Source organism: Zootoca vivipara, chromosome 1, assembly GCF_965207765.1.
Source record: "Zootoca vivipara chromosome 1, rZooViv2.hap1.1, whole genome shotgun sequence".
In the NCBI taxonomy this organism is placed as follows: domain Eukaryota; kingdom Metazoa; phylum Chordata; class Lepidosauria; order Squamata; family Lacertidae; genus Zootoca; species Zootoca vivipara.
The window spans coordinates 114076812-114103894 of NC_142582.1; the positions used below are offsets into that span (position 1 = coordinate 114076812).

At 43.1% G+C, this 27083-nt stretch overlaps 3 protein-coding genes across 4 annotated transcripts in view; 1 reads left to right on the forward strand and 2 right to left on the reverse strand.

Moving 5' to 3' along the window:
* Window positions 1–439: 439 nt before the first annotated feature.
* GON7 (GON7 subunit of KEOPS complex) lies at window positions 440–3824 on the reverse strand. Its single transcript, XM_035107047.3, has 2 exons — window positions 3604–3824; window positions 440–2362 (listed from the first exon to the last, which is right to left on the reverse strand). The coding sequence occupies exons 1-2, from the start codon at window positions 3788–3790 to the stop codon at window positions 2253–2255; spliced, it is 297 nt and encodes a 98-aa protein (XP_034962938.1). The 5' UTR covers window positions 3791–3824; the 3' UTR covers window positions 440–2252.
* Window positions 3825–3834: 10 nt separating this feature from the next.
* Window positions 3835–17509, forward strand: UBR7 (ubiquitin protein ligase E3 component n-recognin 7). Of its 2 annotated transcripts, none has more exons than XM_088655272.1 (11): window positions 3835–4421; window positions 5960–6093; window positions 6968–7028; window positions 9033–9128; window positions 9887–9940; window positions 10893–10998; window positions 11556–11728; window positions 13683–13814; window positions 14657–14819; window positions 15880–15941; window positions 16386–17509. In XM_088655272.1, exons 1-11 carry the CDS (start codon window positions 4239–4241, stop codon window positions 16476–16478), a joined length of 1257 nt encoding a protein of 418 aa, XP_088511398.1. In that variant the 5' UTR covers window positions 3835–4238; the 3' UTR covers window positions 16479–17509. The 2 variants fall into 2 exon arrangements, with proteins under 2 accessions (XP_088511398.1, XP_088511400.1); XM_088655274.1 differs by having other exon boundaries at window positions 13686–13814.
* A 3664-nt stretch (window positions 17510–21173) lies between these two features.
* Window positions 21174–27083, reverse strand: part of BTBD7 (BTB domain containing 7) — a 77953-nt gene continuing 72043 nt past the window's right edge. Inside the window, exon 11 of the mRNA XM_035107003.3 lies at window positions 21174–26565. Coding sequence (XP_034962894.1) covers window positions 25750–26565 — 816 coding nt within the window. The 3' untranslated portion in view covers window positions 21174–25749. The remainder of the gene's footprint in view (window positions 26566–27083) is intronic.

Below are 27083 nucleotides of genomic sequence, written 5' to 3' on the forward strand. Positions count from 1 at the left end.
GTTCCATAATTTCGTCCACAAGTCTATTTCGATGTTATGTCCAAAGTCCATAGCCTACTTAATCATAACCTCTTTTGTTTCCTCGTCTTTGGTGTTCCACTCCAGTATAAGCTCATACATTTTGGATAGCAGTCTATTGGGAGATAATTCTTTCTTATACACATGGTCTTTTACTTGGTTGCTTCAGGATTTCACATAATACTCCACAAATAAGCTTCCCTTTTGATTTGTGGTAATGGTAAAGAATAAAAAGGACAGTGCATTTCTAGTTTAAAAAGTAGCCCAGAAGTTTCCTCGGGAGGAAAGTGTCTAGAAAACAAAACTCAAATTCAGTAGGAAAAAATTCAGTAGGACTGTGTTTTTAACAAAACATCCCAGAAATTTTCCTAGAGAGAAATTGTGTATATAAAACTCAAATTCAGTAGAAAAATGTTTGTAGTTTTCTTTTTTTAAAAAATTGTATTTATTAACATTTTCCACATAAAATTTCCATTCTCATCACAGTCTTACATTATATCATAAACATCAAAACAGAAAGAAAAAAGAAAAGAAAAAATTACAAAAAAGCGAAAAACAAAATAGAAAAATATATATATACACAATAGAGAAAAAAACAAGGGAAAAAAGCATAAAAAGAAAAACCAATCTAATATTCATAACTGTCATAACTTTGGCTTCCTCGCTCCTCCCTTTCCGAGTCTAATTATCACCTCTATTTGGCAATTTTTCATAATTAACCAATTACAAACATCTTCTTTTAATTCTTATAATAATACCTTATATTAAAATTACTTATACCACATAACAAATTTTTTATTTCTCTAATTATTCCCTTTAGCCTCTTAATTATTCACTAAAATTATTCTAACTTATACAATGAACATTCTAACATCTCACTTAATCACTATCTAAAATCCCCCCTCCTCCGCCCGGTGACCAGCCCCTGGAAGTCCCAAACCAACCCCTGTATACAGTCCAATTCCAAACCGTTTTATCAATCCCTTATTTGCACTACGTCTCAACCCACTCCATCTCTCACCCACTCCAGCCCAACTTCTTCCAACCATCACCCCCTCTGCCAACCCCCCTCTAATTTTTCCTTTGCTCCCCATTTAACAAGACCTTCGCCTGGATCTCGCCTCCCTTCTCTCACTAAGGAGGTTCGGATCCAGGCCACCTCTTTATTCTTTGACACAGCGTGGTTGTTATTACCAGGAGCCCGCTCTCCCTCTCTCACTGAGAGAAGCAGCTCCTGGAGATCCAAGTCCAATGCAGCTCTTTTTTTATGACACAGGTCCCGTGCAACCTCTCCCACCGGTTGCACTTTGTTCAAGATAAAGAGCTCCTCTTCTTCTAGTATGTTTAAGTTTCGGTCCTTTAGAATTTCATGCTGTATCTCGAAGCTGTCAGTTGGATAGAGTTGGTGCTGAGGTTCAATCAGTAACTTTGTAAGTCTCTGGTACTCCTTTACACCCATCCAAACTTCTTGAACTTTTCCCCAGACACTTTGTATCTCATTCTCACACATCTTGTCGAGTTGTTTTGTCTACCTATATCCTTTGTCTTCTCAGGTTACAATATGGCGAATAGGCTGTTGTGTCAGAGGCGGAATCCAAGCTCAGCTGGCCCGTGACTTTAGGTTCCCGTCACCGGGCCACCGGAGGGCTTGTTAGTAGTCAGTTCCAAATATTGCAGAAATCCAAACAATAAATCCTTCACCTCCCCTTGGTTCCGCTACCCCAGGGAGGGATTCAATTTTTGTTTTTTAGCAAAGTTCAGAGTCCCGTTCCAGCACAATGGCTGCAGGCTCGGCAATTGCGTGTTGGTTTCTTGGTGAGGGGGGGAACGACCTCCGTTATCTTTTAAATTCCCCTCCCAAGTCCAAATTCTTTTCCAAATTGTTAAAAATTCTTACTTGTAAATCCAGATCGTTTCTTTTGGAGGTATCTAGCGTGCGGTGTCGCCGGCACGGAGCTTTGCCCTTCAGAGCTAGTGAATGTCCCAAGGCTCCGTCCCGCTCTGCCTGCGCACGTCACCCCTAAAAAAAGGGTTAACGGGCGGCGAACGGGGCTCAAAGGAGCACTGCTGGGTAGCCACGTCCCCGAAAAGCACAATTCGGGGTTTCTCTGGGTGGTCGCTTCGCCCAAGCGGCTCTACCCCTCCTCTGAGGTGCCGGGAACCTCGGACATCGAGAATTCCCCGCCAGCTTCCATTAGCGCTAGACCGGAAGTCCAAAATGTTTGTAGTTTTCATCAGGACTGTGTTTTTATCCGTTTTAATGGCGGCCCGTCAGCACATGCTTTGGCACTGACATGATTTTCTTCTTCTTCTTCTTCTTCATCCTGTTCTTCACCATCATCACCTAAAAGAAAAAGATTTCATTCAACTATTTCCCCATGAATGCCTACACTCAACTTCTCATTCCATTTGCTGAGTTTAACTAACATTTTATGAGGCTGGATAGCTCAGTTCTTAGAGGATGAGACTCTTAGTCCCATGGTTGTGGGTTTGAGCCCCACAATGGGTGTAAGATTCCTGCATTGCAGGGGGCTGGACTAGGTGAGCTTTGTAGCCCCATGCAACTGTACAGTTCTATGATTTTCAAACTTTAGAATGTTTTTTATTTTGGTGTTGCTTGAACTGGGTATATTAAGTCAAGAGATACTAGCAGTTGAGAGTACTTTTGCAAGAGGCATGTTCAAGAGTTAGGAATGTATATGCAAAGTCAGGCATCCCCAAACTGCCGGCCCTCCAGATGTTTTGGCCTACAACTCCCATGATCCCTAGCTAACAGGACCAATGGTCAGGGATGATGGGGATTGTAGTCCAAAACATCTGGAGGGCCGAAGTTTGGGGATGCCTGTGCAAAGTGTTAATATACAATGAATGGGAAACTTATGTGGCCCATCAGGTATTGGACTACAACTCTGATCAACCTCACTGATAAGACAGTTTTCGGAGACTATGGTAAAAGGGCTTTAGGTTAGGGCTTTAGGTCCTCACTGGATCATACAAGAGGTAGCATACTAGCACAGACCTGGTCTGCACATGCAGAATTACATGTTGAGAATAAAGTGGTATAGACGCTATTGGAGTTCTCAAATGGTATTGAAGTTAAAGCTCAGGGTAAACCCAGTGAAATCAATGTACATTAGTTAATTATGTCTATTCTACATTTTTATTCTTTTGATTTCACAAAGTCTCAGAATTATAGAGTTGGAAGGGACCCTGAGGATGATCTCGTCCAACCCCTGCAACGCAGGAATATGCAGCTGTCCCATTACAGGGACAGAATCTGCAACCTTGGCGTTATCAGCACCACGCTCCAACCAACCCATTGCCCTTTTACTGATTTTATTTATATGCCTCTTTCCTACAACGAGCTGTGCCCAAACATTCAAAACAGGACAAATATACAAATACAAAATCAAAATAGCCAAAATAAGAATCGAAAGGCTTTGTTGTGGCATCTGAGGAGGTTCCACCTGCTGCTGATTTCCAAGTCCCAAAGGGGCACTTGGCTAGTTAGGAAGCAGGGCGAGACCTCTTTCCTCTCCTCTCGGGCGAGGCGGGAACTCGTGGCCGAGTCCGGGGCCTCCTCACCTCCAGGCTCGGCTTGGTCGCCGGCGCCGCTCTCCTGCTGCACCAGGGGACCAAGCAGCGCGGAGACCTGTTCCCGCAGCTGAGCTAGGCCGCTGAGCAGGCCCCGCAGCTCTCCCGGCGGCTCGCAACGAACCCGCAGCGGCCGCTTCAGCCCGTCGCGGCCCGTCAATTCCGCCCGCAACTCCATCGCTCCACTTCCTCTCTGCCTTCCCCCCTGCCCTGGAAACAGACAGCCAATACCTAACCAAGGAGGCAGCTGGCCAACCGCCACTCTGGCCCCGCCTACTCGGCGCACGCGCCTCACTTAACAGCTTACGAGCCGTTTCATTGTCTTCTCCTCCCGCCTTCGTCTCCTCCCCCTTTTGTGATTGGCTTCTGGAGCTCACGTGGGTTTCGTTGGCGTCGCGTGAACCTCACTCCCCCCACGCCCTACCTCTCCTTCCTGCTCCTCCCCACCGAGCGCCTTCTATCTTGTGGTGTCTGTGTCGCGGCGGTGCAGGACAGCGGACCCCTCGCTTTCCGCTTCCGGCGTGCGCCGGGCGCTCTCTGGTGGCGGTTTGGCGTTTTCCCGCCTTTTCCTCCTCCTCCCCTTCACCGCCCAGGGAGGGAAAGGGAGCTGCGTGCGTTAGTTGAGGATGGAGAAAGAGACGGCGGCGTCTGGCGCCGGCCTACCTGGCGACGAGGGTGAAGGCAGCGAGAGGAGCGCGGAGGAGCCCGTGGTGTCGCTAGCCGACGTGCTGGCCGAGAGCGAGGAGCTCGAGAAGGAGGCGCGCGCCGTGCTGGGCGGGAGCGACCACGAGCGCTGCAGCTACTCTCAGGTGAGCCCCCCGGGGGCGAGGAGAGAGGGGCGGGGCCCTGCCAGGTGGCGCTTCCTTTGGCGGCCCCTGAGGGGCTTGGGGGGATGGAGGGGCGACTGAGGTGGTTGTGGGGGCGATGGGAAGCGGAGGCAGAAGGAAAGAGGAATGCCCGGGCTCGGGTGGGCGCTCCTGTTTATTTCGTTAGTCATTATTTGAAGTAACCCCGCTCCTCCTTCATCACCACCATCATCATTTCTATCTATCTGTTTTATTGTTTATACTCCGCCCATCTCCCCAGCCACTCTGCTCAATCTACTAAAGATTCATGGACTTTCCGCTCAAATGAATCCCAAAGTGGCTGACAAACAATAAACAAGAGCCTCGCAAGTGCAGCGTAAACCCTATAATGCAATTATATATATAAAAAAAACAAACATTCCGTAGAAACGCATCCGCAGTGGTCAACAAGATGGCAACGCGGCAGCCGAGCTCCATTCAACCGCGGCCGAACATCTTGGTGTTTTTCTCTTCAGCTGACCTCGTGCTTTTGTTAGTTTTGCTTGTAAACCCCGTTTGGAAAAGTGGGTGGGTAGGTGGGACTCTGTTAACAGATGTGCGTGGATTATAAAGTCAAAGCATAATGCGTATACTGTACTGTATGGAAAAGGTAGCTAGGCTTTTACCCCCGGGAAAAGGACTTACGGAGCAATAGTTTCTTGCAGGGCAACCAATCGCCTGGGATCTTTTCTCCACACATTGGTTTGTTCTTGTGGTCCCATGGTGATCAGACTTTAGTGTGGTTAAACGAAATGAAGGGAATGGAATGGTCACTGGAATCTTATTGTGTTCTAAAAGATTACAATACAGTGTACTTAATATTGTAGTTACGAACGTCCCCTTTTGCCTACTCTCTTTTTACTATGATTTTGACGTAACTCCATTCTTACTGCTCCAGGAGTGTATTCTAGCCAGTGATGATCATTCTGAAGTTTGTTGATCATCTGGCTGCATCTCTTGTTTTTTCACATATTGGCATGCGCATGCAAAAAAGTTAGGCGTCACATAGCTTGGTTGTATCTTGCAGTAACCTCAAGTTGCCTCCAACTGTTGCTTAGGCAAGGGCAATTTTGTCCCTTTCCTCTTACTTTGTCTGACTTTCCCCCCCAGATCAGTAGCTTGTTTTCTAGATAATGAAAATATGGGATTATTTGGAAGCTTATTTATATTGCAGTGCACTTATAGAATACTATGTAATACCCCGGTCCATTTGCTCCCTTTTCAGAAACAAACTTGGCATTGAGTATACAGCATTTTCTGGCTGCCAGTTATTTTAGCTGCCTAAGTGAAATTTCTAATGTGGACACATATTGTTGGCTGAATCTGGAACTATTTCATCAGTCCTAAGTTGTAGGACACAGCTACTTGAGAACATGAGAGCCATTGTGGAATCTCTTTTGAAAATTTGGTTTCTGTATGCAGAATTCAATTTTGCTTGACTTCAAATTCCCAGACTGCCATTCCCTAACATCTCCATTTTTATGCTGCTGCCTCTTTTCCAGGGAGCTGTAAAGAGGCAAGCCTTGTATGCCTGCAGTACGTGCACGCCGCCAGGAGAAGAACCAGCAGGGATCTGTTTAGCATGCAGTTATGAATGTCATGGCACCCACAAGTTATTTGAGCTGTATACAAAAAGGTAACGATTGATTGATTGAATTTATATCCCACTCCCTGAAGGAGCCCGGGGTGATAAACAGATCTACAGTTTTAAAAACCAAAACATAAAGCAGTTTATTTATTTATTTTTAAAAAACCAGTTACAGTTAAAACCTAAAATCAGTTATTCCATCCAATGATCTCAGGGTTGCCAGCAATAGTAAAGGAGGATAACTAAAATAAATTTATTTCCTCTACTGTACATTAATGCAGCTAAACTAGAATTACCATTTTGTTGCCACTGTAACTCTTTTATACAAGCAGTGGTGGAGCTTCATGCTCCAGCACCTGGAGGCGGGGGCGGGGTTGGCGCACGTTCGGGGGGGCGTGACACGCCGTCCACAAGGGCGCCCAGCGCGCGCGGGGGGGGGGAAGCCAGCTGCGATGGCACCCCACCGGGATTGCACTGCCGGGGGTGGTGCGCTCCCCGCACTTCTCTTCCTCTGCCAGTGTATAGAAGAATGCTTTGAAACTCAGGATTGTAACTGCGAGAAAAATGTTACTGAGGTTTAGCAGACATAGAAAACTATTGGATATGTTAGGTTTAAAAGAAAAACCTTTGGCTGCAGCTGTTTGTTTATGAGCCTCCAATGAGACACAACTAAAATAAGTAGTGCTACGGGCTCACCAAATTGACATGCTCTGATCTTGTTCATGATAGTATAATAATCATCAAATTTGTAAATCAAATGTCTGCTTTGATAAAAGCCTTTTTGGGTCTAGTTGAATGATCCTGGTCAGAAGTAGGGATTTTTCATCCATTTATGAATGCGGTTAACTTTCCTGAGATGTAACTGATCTTCCTAAAACTAAAAAAGCCATGTCGGAACTCTGGCTCTTTTTTTTCCTCTTAGAAACTTCCGCTGTGATTGTGGAAACAGCAAATTCAAAAATCTGCAATGCAAACTACTTCCAGTAAGTATAATTCTGTCTCCTTTTTGGAGTATATTTGCAGTGCAACTCTAGTTTCTTTAGTGTGAGAACTTTTACTTGTAATTTCTTTTCTCCTCTCTCAAACACGCATTTCAAAAGTGAGATTGAAATGAAATTTGCAAAGTTCTTTGTAGCTGTTGGTCCCCAAACTTCCATCGCTGAAGGCCAGTGCTGCCAACGCTGATTGCACTGTGGACCGGAGCACGTGGGAGCGTGTGCCCATATGCGTGCGCACACACAATTTCCGGCACACTTCCAGGTAACCGGAACACCGGAAATAGCTTGTGCACATGTGCATGGGCCTCCGGCCCAGAAGTGTGCCGGAAATGACGCTTGCGCATGTGCAGAAGCTATTTCCGATGCTCTGACGACCCGGAAGTGGGCAGCCGTGCCGTGCCATGCCGTGCAGTTAAGAGCAGGTGGTGGCAGGGGTTGCCGGGGGCTGCATAAAAGAGCCTTGCGGGCCGCATCCAGCCCCCGGGCCTTAGTTTGGGGAAGCCTGATTTAGTGTCTAGTGACCTTCATGGGTCAGTTCATTGCAGATGTGGAACCACATCCAGATGCCCCTTCACATCTGGATTGACTATGCATGGAAATGCAGATTTCATTTGCTGGATTATTAAGATGATGTGTACTAGGGCTGTGCTATAAATAGGCATATCCTTGAATACCATGTATTGAAATAACATTGTGATATGTGTTTCAACAAGGCAATATACAGTGAACAAAAGGTGGAGACTTAACAGCTTCCCAGGGAGTAGCTCAGTTGAACAGATACTTTACAGATACTTTGCTGGCAATATCTCGCTTTTGAGGAGGCCCTTCTGTGTGGGGGTGGAGGGGTGAAGATTTACCTGACTGCCTTATGCTGAAATGGGAGAATCATGGGGAGGGTGTTTTTCAGTAAACAGTGCAAGCACATGTGTGTCTACTCACAAGCAAGCCCTAGGGAATTCAGTGAGGCTTACTGCCAGGAAAGTAGAAGTAAGTTCAGTTGAACTCAGTGGGGCTTACGCATGCCTAGATTTCAGTGGGGAAGCAGATGCAACCTGAGTAGTAAATAAGTTGAATTAGTTGAAAATTATATGGAAGTGTATTTAATATTTTTATTAAATCGACGACTTCCTTAAATTTTAAGGCCCTCCACCGCAGATCTGCTAGCAAGGTTCTCCGCTGTTGCCAATGTATGTTGGGATATATTGAGATACCATGATATTTAGCTGGTGATATATTGTGATGTTGAAAACCAAATATCGCCCACATTAACATGATATTAATGTGCTTTTTATTAACCTGCTGGACTCAAGTCCTTGGAGAAATATGAGTGTGTTTCTTAATGTGCGTCACAGCTTGCAATCCAGAGATGGCATCTGAGTCAGATGGGCACATTGAGTCTCCATTAACTTCAGTTGAGGGAACTCTTTTTTTTCTTTCTTTTATTGTTTGACTCTGCCTTCAAGGAAAAAACAGTTCATCCTTTTTTGATTACCTCAATTTCTTTCCCTTCCAAAATCTCAAAGGTTTAATAGAATATACAGTGGTACCTCAGGTTGCGGACCTGATCCGTTCCGGGGTGTCGTTCGCACCCCGAAAAGTCCGCAACCCGAGCGGTGCTTTCGCGCATTTGCGAAAGCGCAATAGAGTGCTTCTGCACATGCGCAAAGTGCGCAGAATGCTTCTGCGCATGTGTGCACAGCGAAACCCAGAAGAAAACACTTCCGGTTCTGCCACGTTCATATCATGAAAAAACGCAACCTGCAGCTGACTCAACATGAGGTATGAATGTATAAAGTTTTCAGGCTTGAAGTGAGGTTCAGTAAGGGACATGTGATAGGCATTTAATTTGACTGGATTTAATAGCAAAGTTTAGCTTTCTGGGATAGCTAAAAGTAAGATACTTACCATGATTTAACTGTTATTTTATTTCTAGAGTATTTGTTTTCCTCTTGTTTTTTGTTTAAGACATATGTCCTAACTTATTTCTAGGAGAAGGCAATGGTGAATCCAGCAAATAAATATAACGATAACTTCTTTGGATTATATTGCGTTTGTAAAAGACCTTACCCAGATCCTGATGATGAGGTAAGATGCTGACGTCTTGTACATGCAAATATTTTTATATGCATGCAGTTCTAGTAAATTTTAGTAACTTTACTATGTTTTGTTATCCATTTAAAAATGAGCAAAAAGAGATGTTTGACATAGGTTGTTGTTGTTTAGTCGTTTAGTCATGTCTGACTCTTCGTGACCCCATTGACCAGAGCACGCCAGGCACTCCTGTCTTCCACTGCCTCTCGCAGTTTGGTCAGACTCATGTTGGTAGCTTGACATAATAGTTGGAGGAAAATAAAGCTCCGCAATATGTACAGTGCTACTGATCATGTGCCATGACACAAGAAATTGCACAAACTGGCAACATCAGGGTATTTTTTATCCAGGATATTTCATCGTGTTCTCTAGGCTAACCCAGTGGCAAAATTGACTTTTCATAATACTGGAACTTGGAACCATCCATTGTCGCTAAATGTTGGAAGATTGAAAAGACACAAAATAAGTACTACTCCCACGGTGTTTAGTTAAATTATGGAGTTCACTATTACAAAATGTAGTGGTGGTAGTGACCCCTAAGGTAATTGGGACCCTAACAATTTAAGGCTTTAAAAGTTAAAACCATGGAAATGAATCTGCAGGCAGCACAGACGTTTTAATATAGGTGATTGAGGAGATTGCTATCTCAGGCTTCTCAATAAGCAAATTACAGCACCATTTTGCACTCATTGAACCATATTCAAAGGTAGCCTGATGAAGATAATTTTGTAATACTTTGGCTCTATTTTTAGATTCCAGATGAAATGATCCAGTGCATAGTTTGTGAAGACTGGTTTCATGGAAGGGTAAGCCCATGTAATAAAATCACTTCATTAAATGGAAAGGGTTGGAAATGTTAAAGTGATAAAATTAACCTGTCAGACCAGATTTTCTAACTTGTACAGGGCTTGCTTCCTCAGCCTCCTTAATTCAAAATAATTGCATAGATCCCTCAAGCACTACTCTGGAATAATTGAGTTTATGTTGCAAACCTATACACTTAAAACTGTTTACAGTTGGATAGTTAAATCTCCTTATTGGAATAGGCAACATTTAGATGAAGTTTAGCCATTACATGTTCTAATAAGGATGAAATATTGTAAAATAAAGTTAACCCTTCATTTACACAAATGCCTTGGTCATACTGTATGCCATGGGCAGAAGTAAGATTAGGGGAGCTATCTACATTAAATATGAAGGAATATTTGATTCCCAATTTCTAATTAGATTGCTGAATTTCAGGATTCTAAGCTAAATTCTTCTTTCTCCCCCATCCCTCCCAGGGGAAAATTAGGAGTGAATTTTTGTGTGAAAGGACTGTGAACTCAGTTGGTATTAAAACAAACTCCTGAGCTGAACATAATAGAATAATAATAATTTATTATTTATACCCCGTCCATCTGGCTGGGTTTCCCCAGCCACTCTGTCCTCAGAGATACCCTGTTACTTAATTTGGAGTGCTACAACTCTCCCAACAGTTTGACTTCACCCCCAGAGGCTCACTCCTCCATTCTTTCCCGAGACAGATGAATGCCACCAGTTCACTCCTATGAACTATTTTGTACCCGACTTCATTTCAAATAAAATGCCAACTTCTAAAGATTCCATACGTCTGGGGTCTGCTCGTACCTAGTTTAGAGTATAAAGAAGAAAAAAGATGTGCTCCAGTGCTTGAGGATCACTGCTTTCCCATTTTGTTGTTGCAGAATAATCTGTTATTAATATGTGTTTCCTGTGTGTTCTCATTTCCACCTCCAGCATCTTGGTGCAATCCCGCCAGAAAGTGGGGACTTTCACGAAATGGTGTGTCAGGCTTGCATGGATCGCTGCCCTTTCCTATGGGCATATGCCTCACAGATAGCAGGTGAGGAGAATAAGGGCAGCTGTTGTGCTAATATTTTTAACCTGGAGCAGTAGCTCAGCCTAGTTAATGCAAGTTTTTGGATTTAACCCATCTTAGTTTCATTAAAATTACCGCAACTTCGACTTGTTTAGGTTGCAGCAGTCTTAATTTTGTCTGATTGAATTGTGCTCTTGCTCTTTGAGGTTTCTTAATGTTAGGCATAGTGTATCACCTGACCTTTTGTTGTGGGTAGCCGTTTTGATATTTAATAAAAATAAATAATTTTATTATTTATACCCCACACATCTGACTGGATTTCCCCAGCCACTCTGGGCAGCTTACAGAATATATAAAACATAATAAAGCACGAAACATTAAAAACTTCCCAATACAGGGCTGCCTTCAGATGTCTTCTAAAAGTTGTATAGTTCTTTATCTCCTTGACATCTGAAGGGAGGGTGTTCCACAGGGAGGGCGCCACTACTGAGATGGAAATAACATTTCAGGTTTTTGAGACTGAAATAACATTTTGTAGTGCAGGCATGCCAATATTAAGTATGGATGTCTGTCTTTTGCAGTTCACACTGTGACCAAAGTTACTCCTGCAGCTGAAGATCAAGTTGTGCTGAATGTTGAAGAAACTGAAGAAATAAAAAAAGAAAATGGTATAGATAATCAAATAAAGACCGAAGAAGAAAAAGCAGCACACAATAATGAACCATCCACCAGCTCTGCCTCTGAATGTTCTGAGGTGAGCTTTGCATTTATTCTTTTGTAGTTTATGGTCAAAATCTTTCTTTCTTTTGTGCTCAGAGCAAGAGAATAATTGTTATTATTTATTTATTTTGTCTAGCTGGTCGTTACAAAAGATAAAATATATAAAATAGAATAAAAATGGAATAAAATGCTTCACACATTGACTTTCTGTTAGGGGACAGGTCCTCCTACAGCTCTGAAAAAGTGGCCTCCTTTGCCCTTACAAAGGCAATTTTGAGGAGAAAGGTTTGTGTCAAAATTACGTGAGCATGTAACTCTTTGTGAAGCATGTAAATTCATGTAATTCAGCTAATTATCTGCCAGACAAACACACCGCTTTGTGTGTATGAACACCCTAGTGTCCAGGCCATACAGGAACTGCCTGACACCAATAGCTACATGTGCAACTGGGGAATGTAATGGGAACCCCAGACTCAAAATAATTATATGTTGTATCCAGTGTTTGTAGAACCACTGAAATTGATGGAAGTAACTAACATGGATCTGTTAATTTTAATGGGTCTTTTCTGAGTAGACCTTAGTTGGATACTGTCACAACTGGGACTGACATGAACAGAAAGATTCATGGCAAATGTGCCTGTAGAGTCAGAAAGCAAGTATTAAAATGATTCCCCCCCCCCCCGTGCTACAATGTTTGTGCATTTTTTGGCTAAGAAAGCAAGAACTGTGAGCTCCTCTTTTGGCAAGATTTATCCAGATGAGGGTTTTTTTCAATACAATGTCTAGGAAGAACGTAAAGGCTAATACCGTGTTTCTCATATTTTAAGTCATCCCTACAAAATAAGCCATGGCAGGATTTTCCTGAGTTGAAGAAATATAAGACATACCCCAAAAATAAGCCGTAGTGGTGGGAGCAGGTCTGGATGGCGCCATGGAAGAGGAAGATGCCTGTCAGCGCCTGCAACCGGCTGCTGCTGCCCCTCCAAAATGTCCAGCAGCATGCACCGCGCCAAGCGCTGACCCGGCGGCGGGACTGGCAAGAGCCGCAGTGCGTGCTGCTCCAAGCCCCGACCCGGCGGCAGGACGCAGCAAGAGCCGCAGGGCGCGCTGCTCCGAGCCCCGACCCGGCGGCGAGACCCGGCAAGAGCCTCAGCGCGCGCCGCGTGGAGCCCCGACCCGGCAGGACCCAGCAGCGTGCCCTGCTGAAGCGCCGTCAACGCGTGCAGCAGCAGCCAGTTCTGGGCGCCGAGCCGTGACAGGAAGAGGAGGGACGCAGCGGGACGCAGCAACAACGACAAAAAAACCCCGGCCGAGCCTTCATTGGCCGCCGTGGCTGCCACTCGCTGGTCCCTCCTCTTCCTGTCGCGCGCGCTGCAGGTCCCGCCGGTCCCGCCGCTGGGTTGGCGCTGGCGCTGCTCCAAGCCCCAACCCGGCGGCGGGACGCAGCAAGAGCCGCAGCGCGCGCTGCTCTGAGCCGGGATCCGGCAAGAGCCTCATCGCGCGCCGCGTGAAGCCCCGACCCGGCAGGACCCAGCAGCGTGCCCTGCTGAAGCGCCGACAACGCGCCCAGCAGCGCAGCAGCAGCCAGTTCCGGGCGCCGGACAGGGGAGGTACCATACTGTAATTTTTTAAAAAAATAATAAGACACCCCCCGAAAATAAGCCATAGGCTTATTTTCTTGAGAAAAAAAGATTATAAGACATGACTTATAATATGAGAAACACGGCATATTTTGGGAACCTCAGGAGGAATAAATGAAGTTAGGCTTGGTGAGGTATTTTCTACTCTGCTTGCTTTCCTGGTTCCCTAGACCTAAATTCAAGTCTGAACCTCATGTGCATATTCCATTTTTAAGTTATGGCACTACTATCATCTTACTGCTACCAGATCACAGATTTGTAATAACTTTGCAGAAAGCTAAGAAGTGCGCAGGTTAGAATGAACAACACCTTAGGATATGGACGAGAAACTGACCTTTCATTTTGCAGCAGACAGTTAAGAATGAAGAATCTACCTGCAGATTCCAAGAACTTAAAGCCAAGCAGTATGTACAGAAGAATAGGGCCACCTTTTGGCCACACAACTGGCGAAGTAAATTGTGCACCTGCAAAGAATGTGTGGTATGTATTTTTGAATATCTCCAATTTTCATGTTTGCTTTAGAACTATCTAGAATGCAGTTCACCTATGAACTCGCCAAGAGGCTGAATAAAAATGGAAGGAATGGGAAAGCGTAACCCTGCGATACTCAACTTGCTTTTGTCTGAAAAAGTATAATGAATTGTATCGGGCAGGTTACAAAAAAGAGTGATGCTTGCTTGTAATTTGCCTATTCATTTGGTTCATAATTGGAGTCTCTTTTCTAGTCATCAAATTTCAAAGCTCTATGCATACATGGGGGGGGGGAGAGGAAGTAGATGAGAAATGTCCCGTTTTTGCATTTCCTCTTCTATCTCTGTTCTTGCCCTTTAATTCTTAATCCTGTGTGGATATGTTTGATGGCCTTGTATCCAGATACATTTGCTGGCCTTGTATCCCGTTGCCTAGGTTTCCTTGCCTGGCTCCATTGTCACCTCCACCTTTTGTTGGCTTGCGTTGAAACTTGCAGGCTCCAGCTGCACAATGCCTCTTCCTTTGAGGCATTTGGAAATATTTAAGGTGGTAGTCAAATACGTTTAAGCATAATTTAGGTTCATGAATTGCAGTGGGTCTAGTCTGAGTAAAACTTAGTTGAATACCACCCTTAGTAACTTTTTTCCCAAGAAGGGAAGTGTATATCATTGATTGATTGCATTTGTATACCAGAGGCTCCCAGAGTGGCTTGCATAAACAGGTCAGGAAGGGAAGAGTAAAAGAAATGGAGCTGGACTGTCATAGCAGAGTTGATGGAGTGAGCTCTGCTTCCTATGTATCCCATTGATAGAATGGCTGCCCTGAGGTGACAGTAAACTTTTGTTTTTTAGAAAATGTATTGTGACCTGGAAGTCCCATTTCTAACAGAGGAATGTGATACAGTCTTAGCCTATGAGAATAAAGGGACAAGTGACCAGGAAGCAGACAGAAGAGATCCTCTAATGGACACACTTAGCAGCATGAATAGAGTCCAGCAGGTGGAGCTAATCAGTGGTAAGTGATGGAGCTTTTATACTTTTTACCCAATGAGCAGCTGGTGGGAGGGCACCAGGTTGGGGAATGCTTAGGCAGAATATTATGCAGAATGCAGCAGCTTGGTTTCAGACTGCTAATCATAGTATCATAGCTGTCAAGTTTTCCTTTTTCTCACGATGAAGCCTTTTCAGCATAAGGGAATTTCCCTTTAAAAAGGAGAACTTAACAGCTATGCGTGGAATGAGTGTTGAAGGGAACCCCAGGGTCATCTAGTCCAACCTCATGCAATGCTGGAATCTCAGCTGAAGCGTCCATGACAGATGGCCACCCAACCTCTGCTTAAAAACCTCCAAGGAAGGAGAGTCCACCACCTTTTGAGGTAGCCTGTTCCACTGCTGAACAGCTCTTACCGTCAGAACGTTCCTCCTGATGTTGAGTTGGAATCTTCTTTTAACTTGAATCCATTGGTTTGGTTCAAATCCTACCCTCCAGAGCAGGAGAAAAGAAGCTTGCTCCATTATAAGGCTTGGTTTTCCAGACCCTTGATCATCTTGCTTGCCCTTCTCTGCACACATTCCAGCTTGTCAATGTCCTCCTTAAATTGTGTTGCATAGAACTGAACACAGTACTCTGTGTAGTCTGGCCAATGCTCAATAGAGTGGTACTGTTACTTCCCTTTAATGGACAATCCATGCTAAACTAAGTTGATATGTTGAGCAAAAAAGCAGACCAGAGGAGCAGGGAGGTAGAGGAGCAGTATACAGTGGTACCTCTACTTACTAATTTAATGCGTTCCAAACGCACATTTGTAAGTAGAAAAAAAATTGCAAGTCGAATCCCATAGGAATGCATTGGGAGAAAAAATTCGTAAGTAGAAAAGATCCTATCTAAACCGCATCCAAGATGGCGGACGGAGCTCCATTCGTAAGTAGAGTTATTCGTAAGTAGAGGTACCACTGTAAGTTAAATGATGCCTTTTTCCTGGACTATATTTGGTTGCAATTAATCAGCTAAATGGGAAAAAAGCAATCCATTAAGTAAATTCACAACTACAGTAAAAACCTTTTTTAAAATCCAGAATACAATGACTTGAAAACAGAACTGACAGACTATTTGAGAAGATTTGCGAATGACGGAACAGTAAGTATATAACTCCATCGCGATTCTCTTTTTTTTGATTTACAGATTAATCATACTCTGTTGTAGGAGGATTGGAAGTAAGGCTTAGGTCCTCAGTTTCTCAGGTCACTCATAAAGCTCACTGGTGACCTTGGGCCATATCTTCCTCATAGAATTGTTTTAAGGATGTTAATGGAGGTGAGAGGAATATGTGTACAGTATTAGCTGTCATGAGCCCTTAGGAGGAATTAAGCCACTTTTCAGAACAGATTCAGTAATTCATTTTAAAGTATAATGTCTCAAAATGACCTTTAGTAGTTTGACTTTCAGAACTTTGTTTAGCATCCCAAATAAAAGGCCTTGACTTCTGCCCTATTAGCAACCCCTATGCTTTTCATCCAGGCCTTAACTTACATTTAAAATGTGTCAGTTCCATTATTTTCTTTTACTTTTACTTGCCACCAGGTTGTTAAGAGAGAAGACATTCAGCAGTTTTTTGAAGAATTTCAGTCTCGGAAGAGGAGGAGAACAGATCGGATGCAGTACTACTGTAGCTAGACTGGCCTGGAAATCGAAGGACAAGTTTTTTGCTACCCTTTTTCATTCTTCCTTCCCTTCTGATTTAATTCGACTACCTGTTCATCTTGGCTTTTGTCCTATAAGGCAATGCTTGCTGCTTTACAGCTTAAACATGTGCTCTAATTTCATGGCAGCTGTGCTGAAAATTAACAAGATCATGGTTTCATAAAAATGCCAATTAGTTTGCGTTGAATGAATTGGGGATGGGGTTAGTGTCCAAAGGTATATACTTAGATGAAGATTAACAAGCATGCTAAACAGCTGTCATTGATGAATGATTCTTCATTTGGTTAAAAGAAAAACCTAGATCACTGACTGAAGTTTACAGAACAATGTTTATAATCAGGTACCCCTTTTTCATGCAGATCTGTTTTTAAAATAAGAATTCATACCTGTTCAATTTAAGTACACCCTCTTATTAATTTCTAGTACAAATCATGTTAAGAGAGTGAATACAGGATCAGAATGTGAATTAATGAATCTCTCATTGAATGAAGTACAAATTCTAGCTAATGATATGAACAGAAGGACACATGCATATTCTAGTTAATATTTCCTTGATAACTCCTACTGTATAGCAGCTTTTTACAATGAAATTACTGTAAATGCTAATTTCCTGCCCTCACAGAATGTAAATACATTGGTTGCTGCAGGATGCTAGTAGGTTATCATTTTACTTCTTAGACTGTAAGGAATCTCTGGTTTGGAAGCTTATATAATGTAATTGTTCTAGTTTGTATATGTTTCAGAGGGGTAGCCTACAAAGGTATTTAACCACCTGTAAAATAATGAACTTGTGATCTTTTTGTAATAATTTTAGATAATAAAACCAAGTCAAGCATATTGTAAATAATGTTAAAACCAACATTCAGAAGCAGTTTTCTTACTAGTGCTCAACTTAATTATTCAAGCAAATCTTAAATGTGTGTATTATTCACAACCCTTAAAGTGATGTCTTCTTCAGCCACCATTTGGCTTTTTAATCTCAATAAAGCAGTTGGTTGTCATTAGTGATGTTGCTAAATTTTGGAATGATTGTGCCTGTTCAAAATTTTTTGCAAATGTGGTTTACTCAGAGCTGCTTCATTTTTGTTCCAGCAGCCCAAAGAGGATAGTTCCTACTCAGTCTGGTTTGAAACAAGATAATGGTAGGCTTGCTCTAGAGATTATGGGCTCCTAGAGACATAATGCAAGATTTTCTTATGGCAGAGCAAGCAGGTGTTTGATAGCCATGCTTCTAGTCTCATCAATGTTAGTATGCTATTACTGTATCAGTGTTTAATGCCAACGTCACTTGTCTTTGCATGTGGCTTGTGGCTTCCCTCAGTTGGCTCTGACACTGACTGACACACACACACACCCTACATAGTAGCTGATGCAGGAAGCATGGCAGCTGCAAAGGAAAGGATTGACCCAGGCATAGGCAAACTCCGGCCCTCCAGATGTTTGGGACAATTCCCATCATCCCTGGCCACTGGTCCTGTTAGCTAGGGATGATGGGAATTGTCCCAAACATCTGGAGGGCTGGAGTTTGCCTATGCTTGGATTAACCCTCCCCCCTTCCAAATATGTAGGTAGCAACCTCCCATGGATACCTGTGAAGATCCCCCCCCCCCCAGCATGCTACTGCAATATGTCTATTCTCAAAGAAGGGAGGAAACAGTGGGGTTGGGTAATATGCCCATACTAGAGCAAAAAAAAAAAAATTCCTTCCTTATCACAGGGTCTGACTTCTGTTTCAAGTGTATCTGAAGAAGTGTGCATGCACACGAAAGCTCATACCAAAATAAAAACTTAGTTGGTCTTTAAGGTGCTACTGAAGGATTTTTTTTTATTTTGCTTCGACTCAGACCAACACGGCTACCTACCTGTAACATACTAGAGCAGTTTGCTTGGGGTGACTAGGCTGCATTGTTAGAGAATTTAAATGAATGTTAAGTAGGAGAATAGGGTACATGCCAGTGATGGTGGAATGGCTGCCACCTTGCTCACTTTTAGATGCAGCCTTGCCTTTCTACTGGCATGTAACCATAATGGACAGCACACACCCTGTTTTAATAAATAATAATAATAATAATAATAATTAATAAATACCTTGCCTATCTGGCTGGGCTTCCCCAGTCACTCTGGGCGGCTCCCAGCAGATTATTAACAATAACTAGAGTACCAGTGTGTTGTTTTGCATATCCCCTCAGCCAAAACTCAGGACTACATGGGTAACTTGCACTGTGGTTGATTTTAATCTTGAAGCTGTTATACTACCTATCCATGATGTGCTAAATGAAATAGATAACTTCTGTTCGGCAAAGGGTCATTGGATGCACATCCGTACCCAACCACATTGCTGTAAACAAGGTAAGTAGTGCAATACATAAGTCAGATCCATCTAGTTTGACACAGATTGTGGTTTTGCATTTCTAAAAGCACCATAAGAGGTATTCAGAAAATTGATATACTAAGTATTTAATACATAATACTCACAGGGTCTGGGTTGGTTCATGTGGGGAAGAGGTGGTCCTCAGCCACATCGGGCTTTGTAGGTCAAAACCAGCATTTCGGAAACTAATATGTAACCAGTGCAGCTGTGCCAGAATTGGTGTTGTATGGAGTGACTGTCCTACCCACGTCAACAATCTGGCTGCTGAATTCTGCACCACCTGCAGATATTGAACCTTCAAAGGCCACCCCATGTATAGCACATGTACAACTAGGTTACCAGAGCCTAGACAAGAGAAGGCTGGGTCCACCAGATGGAACTGACAGAAGGCATTCCACTCTACCAGGGTTACTTGGGCCTTGAGCAACAACAATGAATCCAGAAGTGCCCCCAAGCTACATACTTGCTGCTTCGGAGGGTGTATAACCCCATCCTTCCAGTCTTGGCTGGATTAAGCTGCAGGTGGCTCTTATCCAGTCTTGTTACTGAGGCTGAAGACAGAGCCCAACACACTTTCAGTGTAGGTTAACTATGGCATATCCAACAGTAATTGGGCTTAAGGATACAGTAGTACCTCTACTTATGAATTTAATGCGTTCCGAACGCACATTTGTAAGTCGAAAAAAATTGTTAAGTAGAATCCCATAGGAATGCATTGGGAGAAAAAATTCGTAAGTCGAAGCAACCCTATCTAAAAATTCGTAAGTAGAAAAAAATCCTATCTAAACTGCATCCAAGATGGCGGACAGAGCTCCATTCGTAAGTAGAAACATTCGTAAGTAGAGGTACCACTGTATTGTTAAACCAATTGATGTAGCCATGCTAGTTCATTAGTGGAAAAAAAATCTAAAAGATACAGCAGAGTAACAGCCTTATTTGAATCAAGTAAAATGTATCCGACTACTGAGCAAACTTTGGCATAGCCTGAAACCTGTGAGATAACCAGCCTCAGATAACCAACATGCTGAAAGTCTCATTAATGACTGAAGTGGTTAATGCCAGAGAGTAAGCTGTCCTGCCAAGGGACACGGGTGGTGCTGTGGGCTTGCCAATCAGAAGATCGGCGGTTCGAATCCCCGCGACGGGGTGAGCTCCCGTTGCTCGGTCCCAGCTCCTGCCAACCTAGCAGTTCGAAAGCACGTCAAAGTGCAAGTAGATAAATAGGTACCGCTACAGTGGGAAGGTAAACGGCGTTTCCGTGTGCTGCTCTAGTTCGCCAAAAGCGGCTTTGTCATGCTGGTCACATGACCTGGAAGCTGTACGCCACCTCCCTCGGCCAATAACGCAAGATGAGCGCTGCAACCCCAGAGTCAGTCACACCTGGACCTAATGGTCAGGGGCACCTTTACCTTTAAGCTGTCCTGCCAGGCTTAGGTCACTCCCGCTCACCTTGGAAGTAATGAAGCCTATTGTACCTCAGTCTACCTGAGCAGCTCAGTGCAAAGAGGTCGGAGCTGATTCTTCCAAGCTCACACCACATGGCTCTAACAAGACTTTTTTGTGTTCCTATTCCTGTCACCTAGGAACTTTCTCCACTGTAATTAAGCCAAGTTTTACTGTCTGTGTTTTATGACTGATGCATAGAAAAAACACATAAACCTGATCTTTGGGGGAGTAAGTAAACCATTTTTAACCTACCAAATGTGTGGTCCTTTTCTATGCTAAGGGAAGAGGGAAGTTTTGGAACTCACAAGGGCATATTTTAAAGGGCTAACATAGACTTCCACACTAGTATGCTGGGATTCTCTCACCAAAGAGTACTTGCCCCAAACTGGAACCTTGGCATCCAGGAATTCTCCAATTTCATATATACCAATGTTTTCCCTGCCACCAATAAAACCCGTATTGTATCTACAAGTTTAATTCTGCAAAGCACCTCCTGTACTCCATCTTTTATAAACTGTATTCCTATCCTATCTATCTATAAGCCTTTTCTAACTTTTCTGCCTACCCCTTTGTTTCTTTTTTATACCTAACATGAAGAAGAGTTCCAAAGCTACTTTGCAACATTTTAGTTCCTAATAAAAGTTATTGCCTTGTAGTCTTGAGATTTTATTGACAAGTTGGTACTTCTTTCAATACAGGAAATTAATATAATCGGAAGGAGTATGCTTGGCAGCTGTGCACAGTAATGTGTTTTCGTCTCAGATGGGGGTGGGGGATGTTACTATATGTTAGCATGCTGCATGCAGAAGTTGTCTTTTATCATGACTGAATCAAAAAAAATTTACACAGGATTTTTCTAGACAAGCCATTTATTTGAAATGCCAACTATATGTAGGATAAAGTCAGTGTTAACATGCTTCTCAGCAACAGTAGAAAAATAGAACCAGTGAAAACCTTTTTACAACTGTAATGGTACTCAAAAGAGAAATGTATTGTTTTACAATGCATCACACAGGACTAGAATTCAATTCTAGAGGTACCTAAATAAAAATACTATATTTTCTTAAAAAACCAATATGTACAATTGAAGCGTAAACAAGTTTTACAAAGTACTGGTTATGCAGGTTGTAGAAAAAACACTTGCATAGGACATGAAGTTGTTGTAAGAAAATTTCTGAGCCTTGAGTATTGAAGGCACTTGACTTTATACCAGTAACAGCACAAAAACAACGCAACATCATGGACACTTAACACCTTCCAGAAATACAAACAAGTACGGTAATAGCATCCCCTCCCCCTCCAGCTTCCTCTAGCATTCCACACACAGCCCCTCCACCATTTAAAAGCACAGACATTGGGAGAAGCTAGAATAATTGTTCCATCCATAGCCCATTTCAAAATAAGTTACATAAGAGATGAAAATATGGTTTGGAATAACAAGCAAGAGCCAGTCTCTTCATTTTCTCTCTTTTTAAAGGCAGAAAAAAAGAGATCAAAGACAGGAATTAAAACATGAAACGTAGATGGTCACTGTACAATAGTCTTACAGGATAACTGGAGAATTAACTCTTAACAGTATACTTTCAGAAGACTTATTGTAAACACATTGGCTGGGATACAAAGTGGCATGTCTACATGGTGGTTTTTCCACTTCCTTCTGGCAGGGGAACCCTCCTCACTCCCCAAACCACACAGCCCTTTGCACCTCTGGAAGTTAAAGAAAGAGAACCCACGCAAGGTAGATGCATGGAAACACAATGTGTTTGTGTGCGCACGCGCGCACACGCACTTCTAGTACCCAATCATTGATTAAAACACACAGTTTTTCCTACCAGGATGGATACCAAACCAATTTTGGACATGACTGTTCTGTTGCAGCAGAAATAGCCAAGATTATAGTTTTAAATTTCCATACTGAAGCATCTGTCATCGTTTACCAATGGTTCAGTAAGCAATTATTTCTCTTTCAAAGCCACAGCTGTATGGTTACTGAATACTTGGAATTTCCTAAAATGTATTCAAAAGTGCTTCATGCAAACAAAAAATTATTTATTTAAGCTGCTAAAACTGTATTGTGCATTGAAGATGCCAAACACACAGCACAGTTGTCAATTACTGAAACACTGAATAGCTGGGATTTGCTCATGAGTCCTGATTCTTTGGAGGACAAAGGGGCCAAGCGGTTGAAGTTCTGAGTAAATCATCTGCCCAGCAGAATGTAAAACTAATTTCAATTATGGCACAATACATGTTTGATCAATTTGTTGCCGGGCCAAGTTAACACACAGACAAAACCGCTGCATTGCACTGTTCCTTTTTGGAACAGTGGGGTCATTTCAAATTTTGGGAGAGTGCTGGTGGCTCGAGTCACAAAGTGCCTCCTAAGGTGGGGGCCATGGCAGAACACAAAATTAGACAAGCACCCTGACAACCTTATGCCTACCACAGTCAGCTATGCCCTGATTGTGGAGATCAAACTACTAATCACACATGTGCACTGGTGCTGTTTCTGTCTAATAACAGGGAGCATTTGTCAGTGTCAAGAAAAACATACAAGGTGGTCACATCACGTTCACTTTCATTTCACAGAAATCACTTAGAAGGTACCAGCACATTTTGCCCCATAACTAGAGACTTGCCTCTTTTAAAAAAAGCTTGGAGTCCGGGGAACCTGCCCAGGGGCACAAACGAAAGCCTTTGTGGGCAACACAGTGCCCAATGTCACCAGGTTGGCGACTCCTGCTCTATCAAATAATGGATATTAAAGTTTGGCTTTAGTTGGCCAGTTGCTCATACGCCGTTTACAAAATATAGATACTGTATCAAAATACGCTTTTTCCTAAGGAAGTGCAAGAGGAGTAGAATGACACTGGATCAATAGAGGTCCTGCTAAAACTGCACCAATCTGACCACTGGTGGGAAACGGATCTAGTTTAATAAGCCAAAGAATCCGAGAAGAGTTTTGCTGACACATTAGAAACAGCAAATTCTTAATGAAAGCCATAGAGGTAAAGAAGCCAGTTTCTTGCCATCTCAAAAAATTATCTGGGAACATTTGCCTTTCTGACTTAATGCAAGTTGTTTTACATTGTCTAAATAACTCCATTATCTTAAGGCATGCTACAAAATTCTGTCTCTTACCAGGATTTGCTTTCATCTAGAACGCCGTCCTATGGTCCAAAATGGCAACTACCTGACTTCAAAAGCAGTGTGTTTTGTTCGCTGGGAGCCAATATGCACCTAAATAGCTTCTCACTAAGCTTATTCCACAGGAAAAACCATGTGTAAACTAAACCTGGGTGGATTATTTCAGCCAACTCTATAGCCACTATTGAGATCAAGAATTTACCCCTCGGGTAACTCACGGACAGAGCTAGGCACACATTACATTACTAACGTACTGAAGCAAACAGGCTCTGTTTCAGACATGGACAAAATGACCTACTTGAAATAACAGAATATCTAAAACCTATAATATGGACGTAGGTGTTTCTGTGTGCTCTTGTTTGGGAGAGTGGGTTTAAAGATATATTCGGTGTGCATGAGTAAGTGGGAACTACTAGAACAAAGGTAAATCTTGTCCCAAAGTTCTCCTATACCATGAAAGACAGCTAAAAAGCACTAGACAAGATGATATAGTAGATTCTCACCTTCCCTTGTTCCCAAAATTAAAAAGGCAGAGGATAGGAGACTTTATACTTTTTGCACCATTGTAGCGAAGTTAATGTAGTGTGAAAATTCTGGATAAGATACTCTCTCACTCATACACACTATCCATCAAGCATCCAGAACTTCTGTTTGCTTTAACAGTGTTTGCCCCCTAAAAGAAATAGGACACAGCAACTGAAAGGCAGGAGCTGTTCTCTTTTTAGAGCTGAAAACAAAAGTGTGATTAAACATTGAAAAAGTGTACATTTAAAACAGTGTCAAGTATCTAAAATCAGAGTCAGATTTAAGGTTAGAACAGCCTTTAGTTAATATTCTGACTGAGGTCTTCTGGTGATGGAAGATCTGCATTTTAGAGCTGGCCACCCTGTCAGGCCTGTATTAGGAGATGCCACACAGCAGCACTGGAGCTTTCCCCAATACTTGCATGAGAAAAGACATGGTGGGTGCATACAGCTGCTGACAGCCCAAATGGCCATCATTAGCAGCAATGGGCGTTTCTACGCAATCGGCCCCGTCTCTTTTACTTTGTGTTCATAAAAGCACGGAGTCCCCAGAGTCTTTTTAAAAAGACAAAACCAAATGCGCGCACACAGAAGAGGTTGGGATGAAGAAATTAAGTGCTAAATTGCTTACAGCTAATTTAAGCCTTAGGCGTTCCTCTTCAATTTGTGATTTCCGTCCACAAAGCAAGAGACTTACAGGGTCCAGGAGCCTTCAGTGTCATCACTAAGGTTGAAGCCCTTGGTTGCTTAATCGCAGGTGGAAGAAAGAAGGCAGAAAGCACTCTTTCGGGTGCCTCTACTGGAGACAGGCAGCTTCCTCTAAGGAGATGGAGCGTTAACACCAAAGTCAGAGACAGTCTTCTCACTGTCCTAGGCTTGGTACAAAACCTCCCCATACCTGCATATCCTTACTCAAAGGAAAAATTGATGAGAGTGTTTACAGTACTGTCACAATTTGCAGTGCCAGGTGTATTCCAACAAAAGGAGTTAACTAAGTGCTTCTCAGAGGTGTTATGTCAGCCCCCAACCCCTGGAAGAGGAGAAAGAGAGAGAAGATTTCAAGGAACCCAAAGAGAATTATATTCCTCACTTCCACAGAAAACCTCGGCCACAAACATCAGTGAGGGCTTGCTACATCAAGATGAAGGCCAGCTGCCATGGACTTGGTAAACAGAACAAACGTATTAGGCTGGATTCTTGCACTAGTGGTAGACCAGGAAGGCTTGAGACTGAACCAGAGCAGTTACTTAGATGTGCTGTTCTTTGGAATTCCTATAGTCATTCAAAAATAAAGACAGACATTGTCACCATTTGATAAGAAAATACATATCTCAGTGCGCAAACCCAATGCGCACAGGAAGCCGGAAGGTGAATTCTTTTTTAAAAAGCCACCCAAGAGAGCATGAACATTGTCCTTTAAATATAACAGCAAGTTTTAACATACTAGTACAAAAACTAAATAAAATTCATGTACAGGTGCAAAAGGCTACCTTTCATTTTCTGTTAAAGGTGCCGGCTACTTTTTTTTTTTAAAGAGGCTTAACAAAATCTGTTTGGAACACAAACTCTGGAGCAGCATTCCAAACAAACTGGTAGCATGCCATCTCTAAGGAAGCCATGTATGTACAAAAATAATAATTAAAAAGTGATGTGGCAGCTGGCAATAAATGAACTTGCCCAACCAAAGTCAGGCCAGAGGTGGCAAAGACTGGATGTTTCATGACTCTTAGGCACAGAGAAGAAGTGGAGGTGGTTTTCAGAGGGCAGATTTTTTGTACAGGAAGTCTGGTTTGCTGGGAGACCTCCTTCCTCTGCTTACTGCCTCTTCCCTTTCCAAATCCACATTTCTCTGTGCTTCATGCTCCAAGGGCTCGAGGTCTGCCAGCCTCCGGCCGGACTGCTCTTCATGGATCTCTGAGCTGTATGCAGGCAGAGAAGGCCGGCCAGAGGTTAACCCATAGGTTAAGTCAGTTTCTATTTTTGTTCGCCCCCTTGCGTGAACTGGGCCATTTCCAGCATTCTCTTGGGCAGCCAATGCCAAGTCCAACCGCTGGGGAGGTTGTTCTAAGACATTGAGGTGTATCGGTTCATTCTTTTGTCTATGCGGATGCCCTTCTTGAGAAAGTGCATACTCCCTCCGAGAGTCTTCAAGCTTTTTTGGAGAGATGTGGTTAGGTAAGTGGGTGGCCTTTAAGCCGCTGGGTGGTGCTTTATTGTGGCTGTACAAATCTGGGCCAAAATAGATACCTTGAGAAGGTGAAGGAGTGTGCCTGCTGGGGGCAGGAGTAGACGGTCTGCATGCAGCGTTGGAGAAATCGTAGAAATCTGGGTATTCCTGCGGATTCTCTCTCGAATCCAGTTTTTGTTCAACTGAATGTTTTTTCCGGGAACTGTGCATGTGCCTTGTCTGAAGGCATGAAATGTGCTGGGCTGCTCCTGGCCCAACTTCCAGAACAGGCTGGCTCAGTTCTGTGTCAGCAGTGAGCTCTGGCAGCCTCCTGTCCTTCAGAGACATTGTCGACACACCCATAGCGATATCTGGCATCAGTTCATTGAGCACAGGTTGAGTACCCTGGAAAAGAGAAGAGGACACCCATTTCTACTTGTGCTATTTATTCCCGTGTTCCAGCTATAAGCAACATACTTTCGCCTCCCCCAGAACTATTTCAGCTTAAGAAAGTTCAAGCTTGCCACAGGCCACAGCTACATGTTAAGAGCACATGCTTCCTTAAACACACACACACACATTTACAAGGTTTTTTTTGTACTATCAGGATAAACAGATGGGTTTAAGAGCATTTCCAACTACAAGAGTTTTATTTTATTTTATTTACCGTATTTTTCCGTGTATAACACACCCATGTATAAGATGGCCCCTATTTTTGGGACTGCAACAAACATTTTTTGGGGGATTTTTTTGGGGGGGGAGATTGCCCAGAGTTGTTGAGGGTTTTTTTTGGGGGGGGGGGTCACCACCACCAAACGCTCCAAAGCCTGCCTGCCACTGGAAACAAACAATCACACAACAAATCAGTGCTGCCTATCTAATGAAGGCGCTATATAATGAAGCTATATAATGAAGGCGCAAGG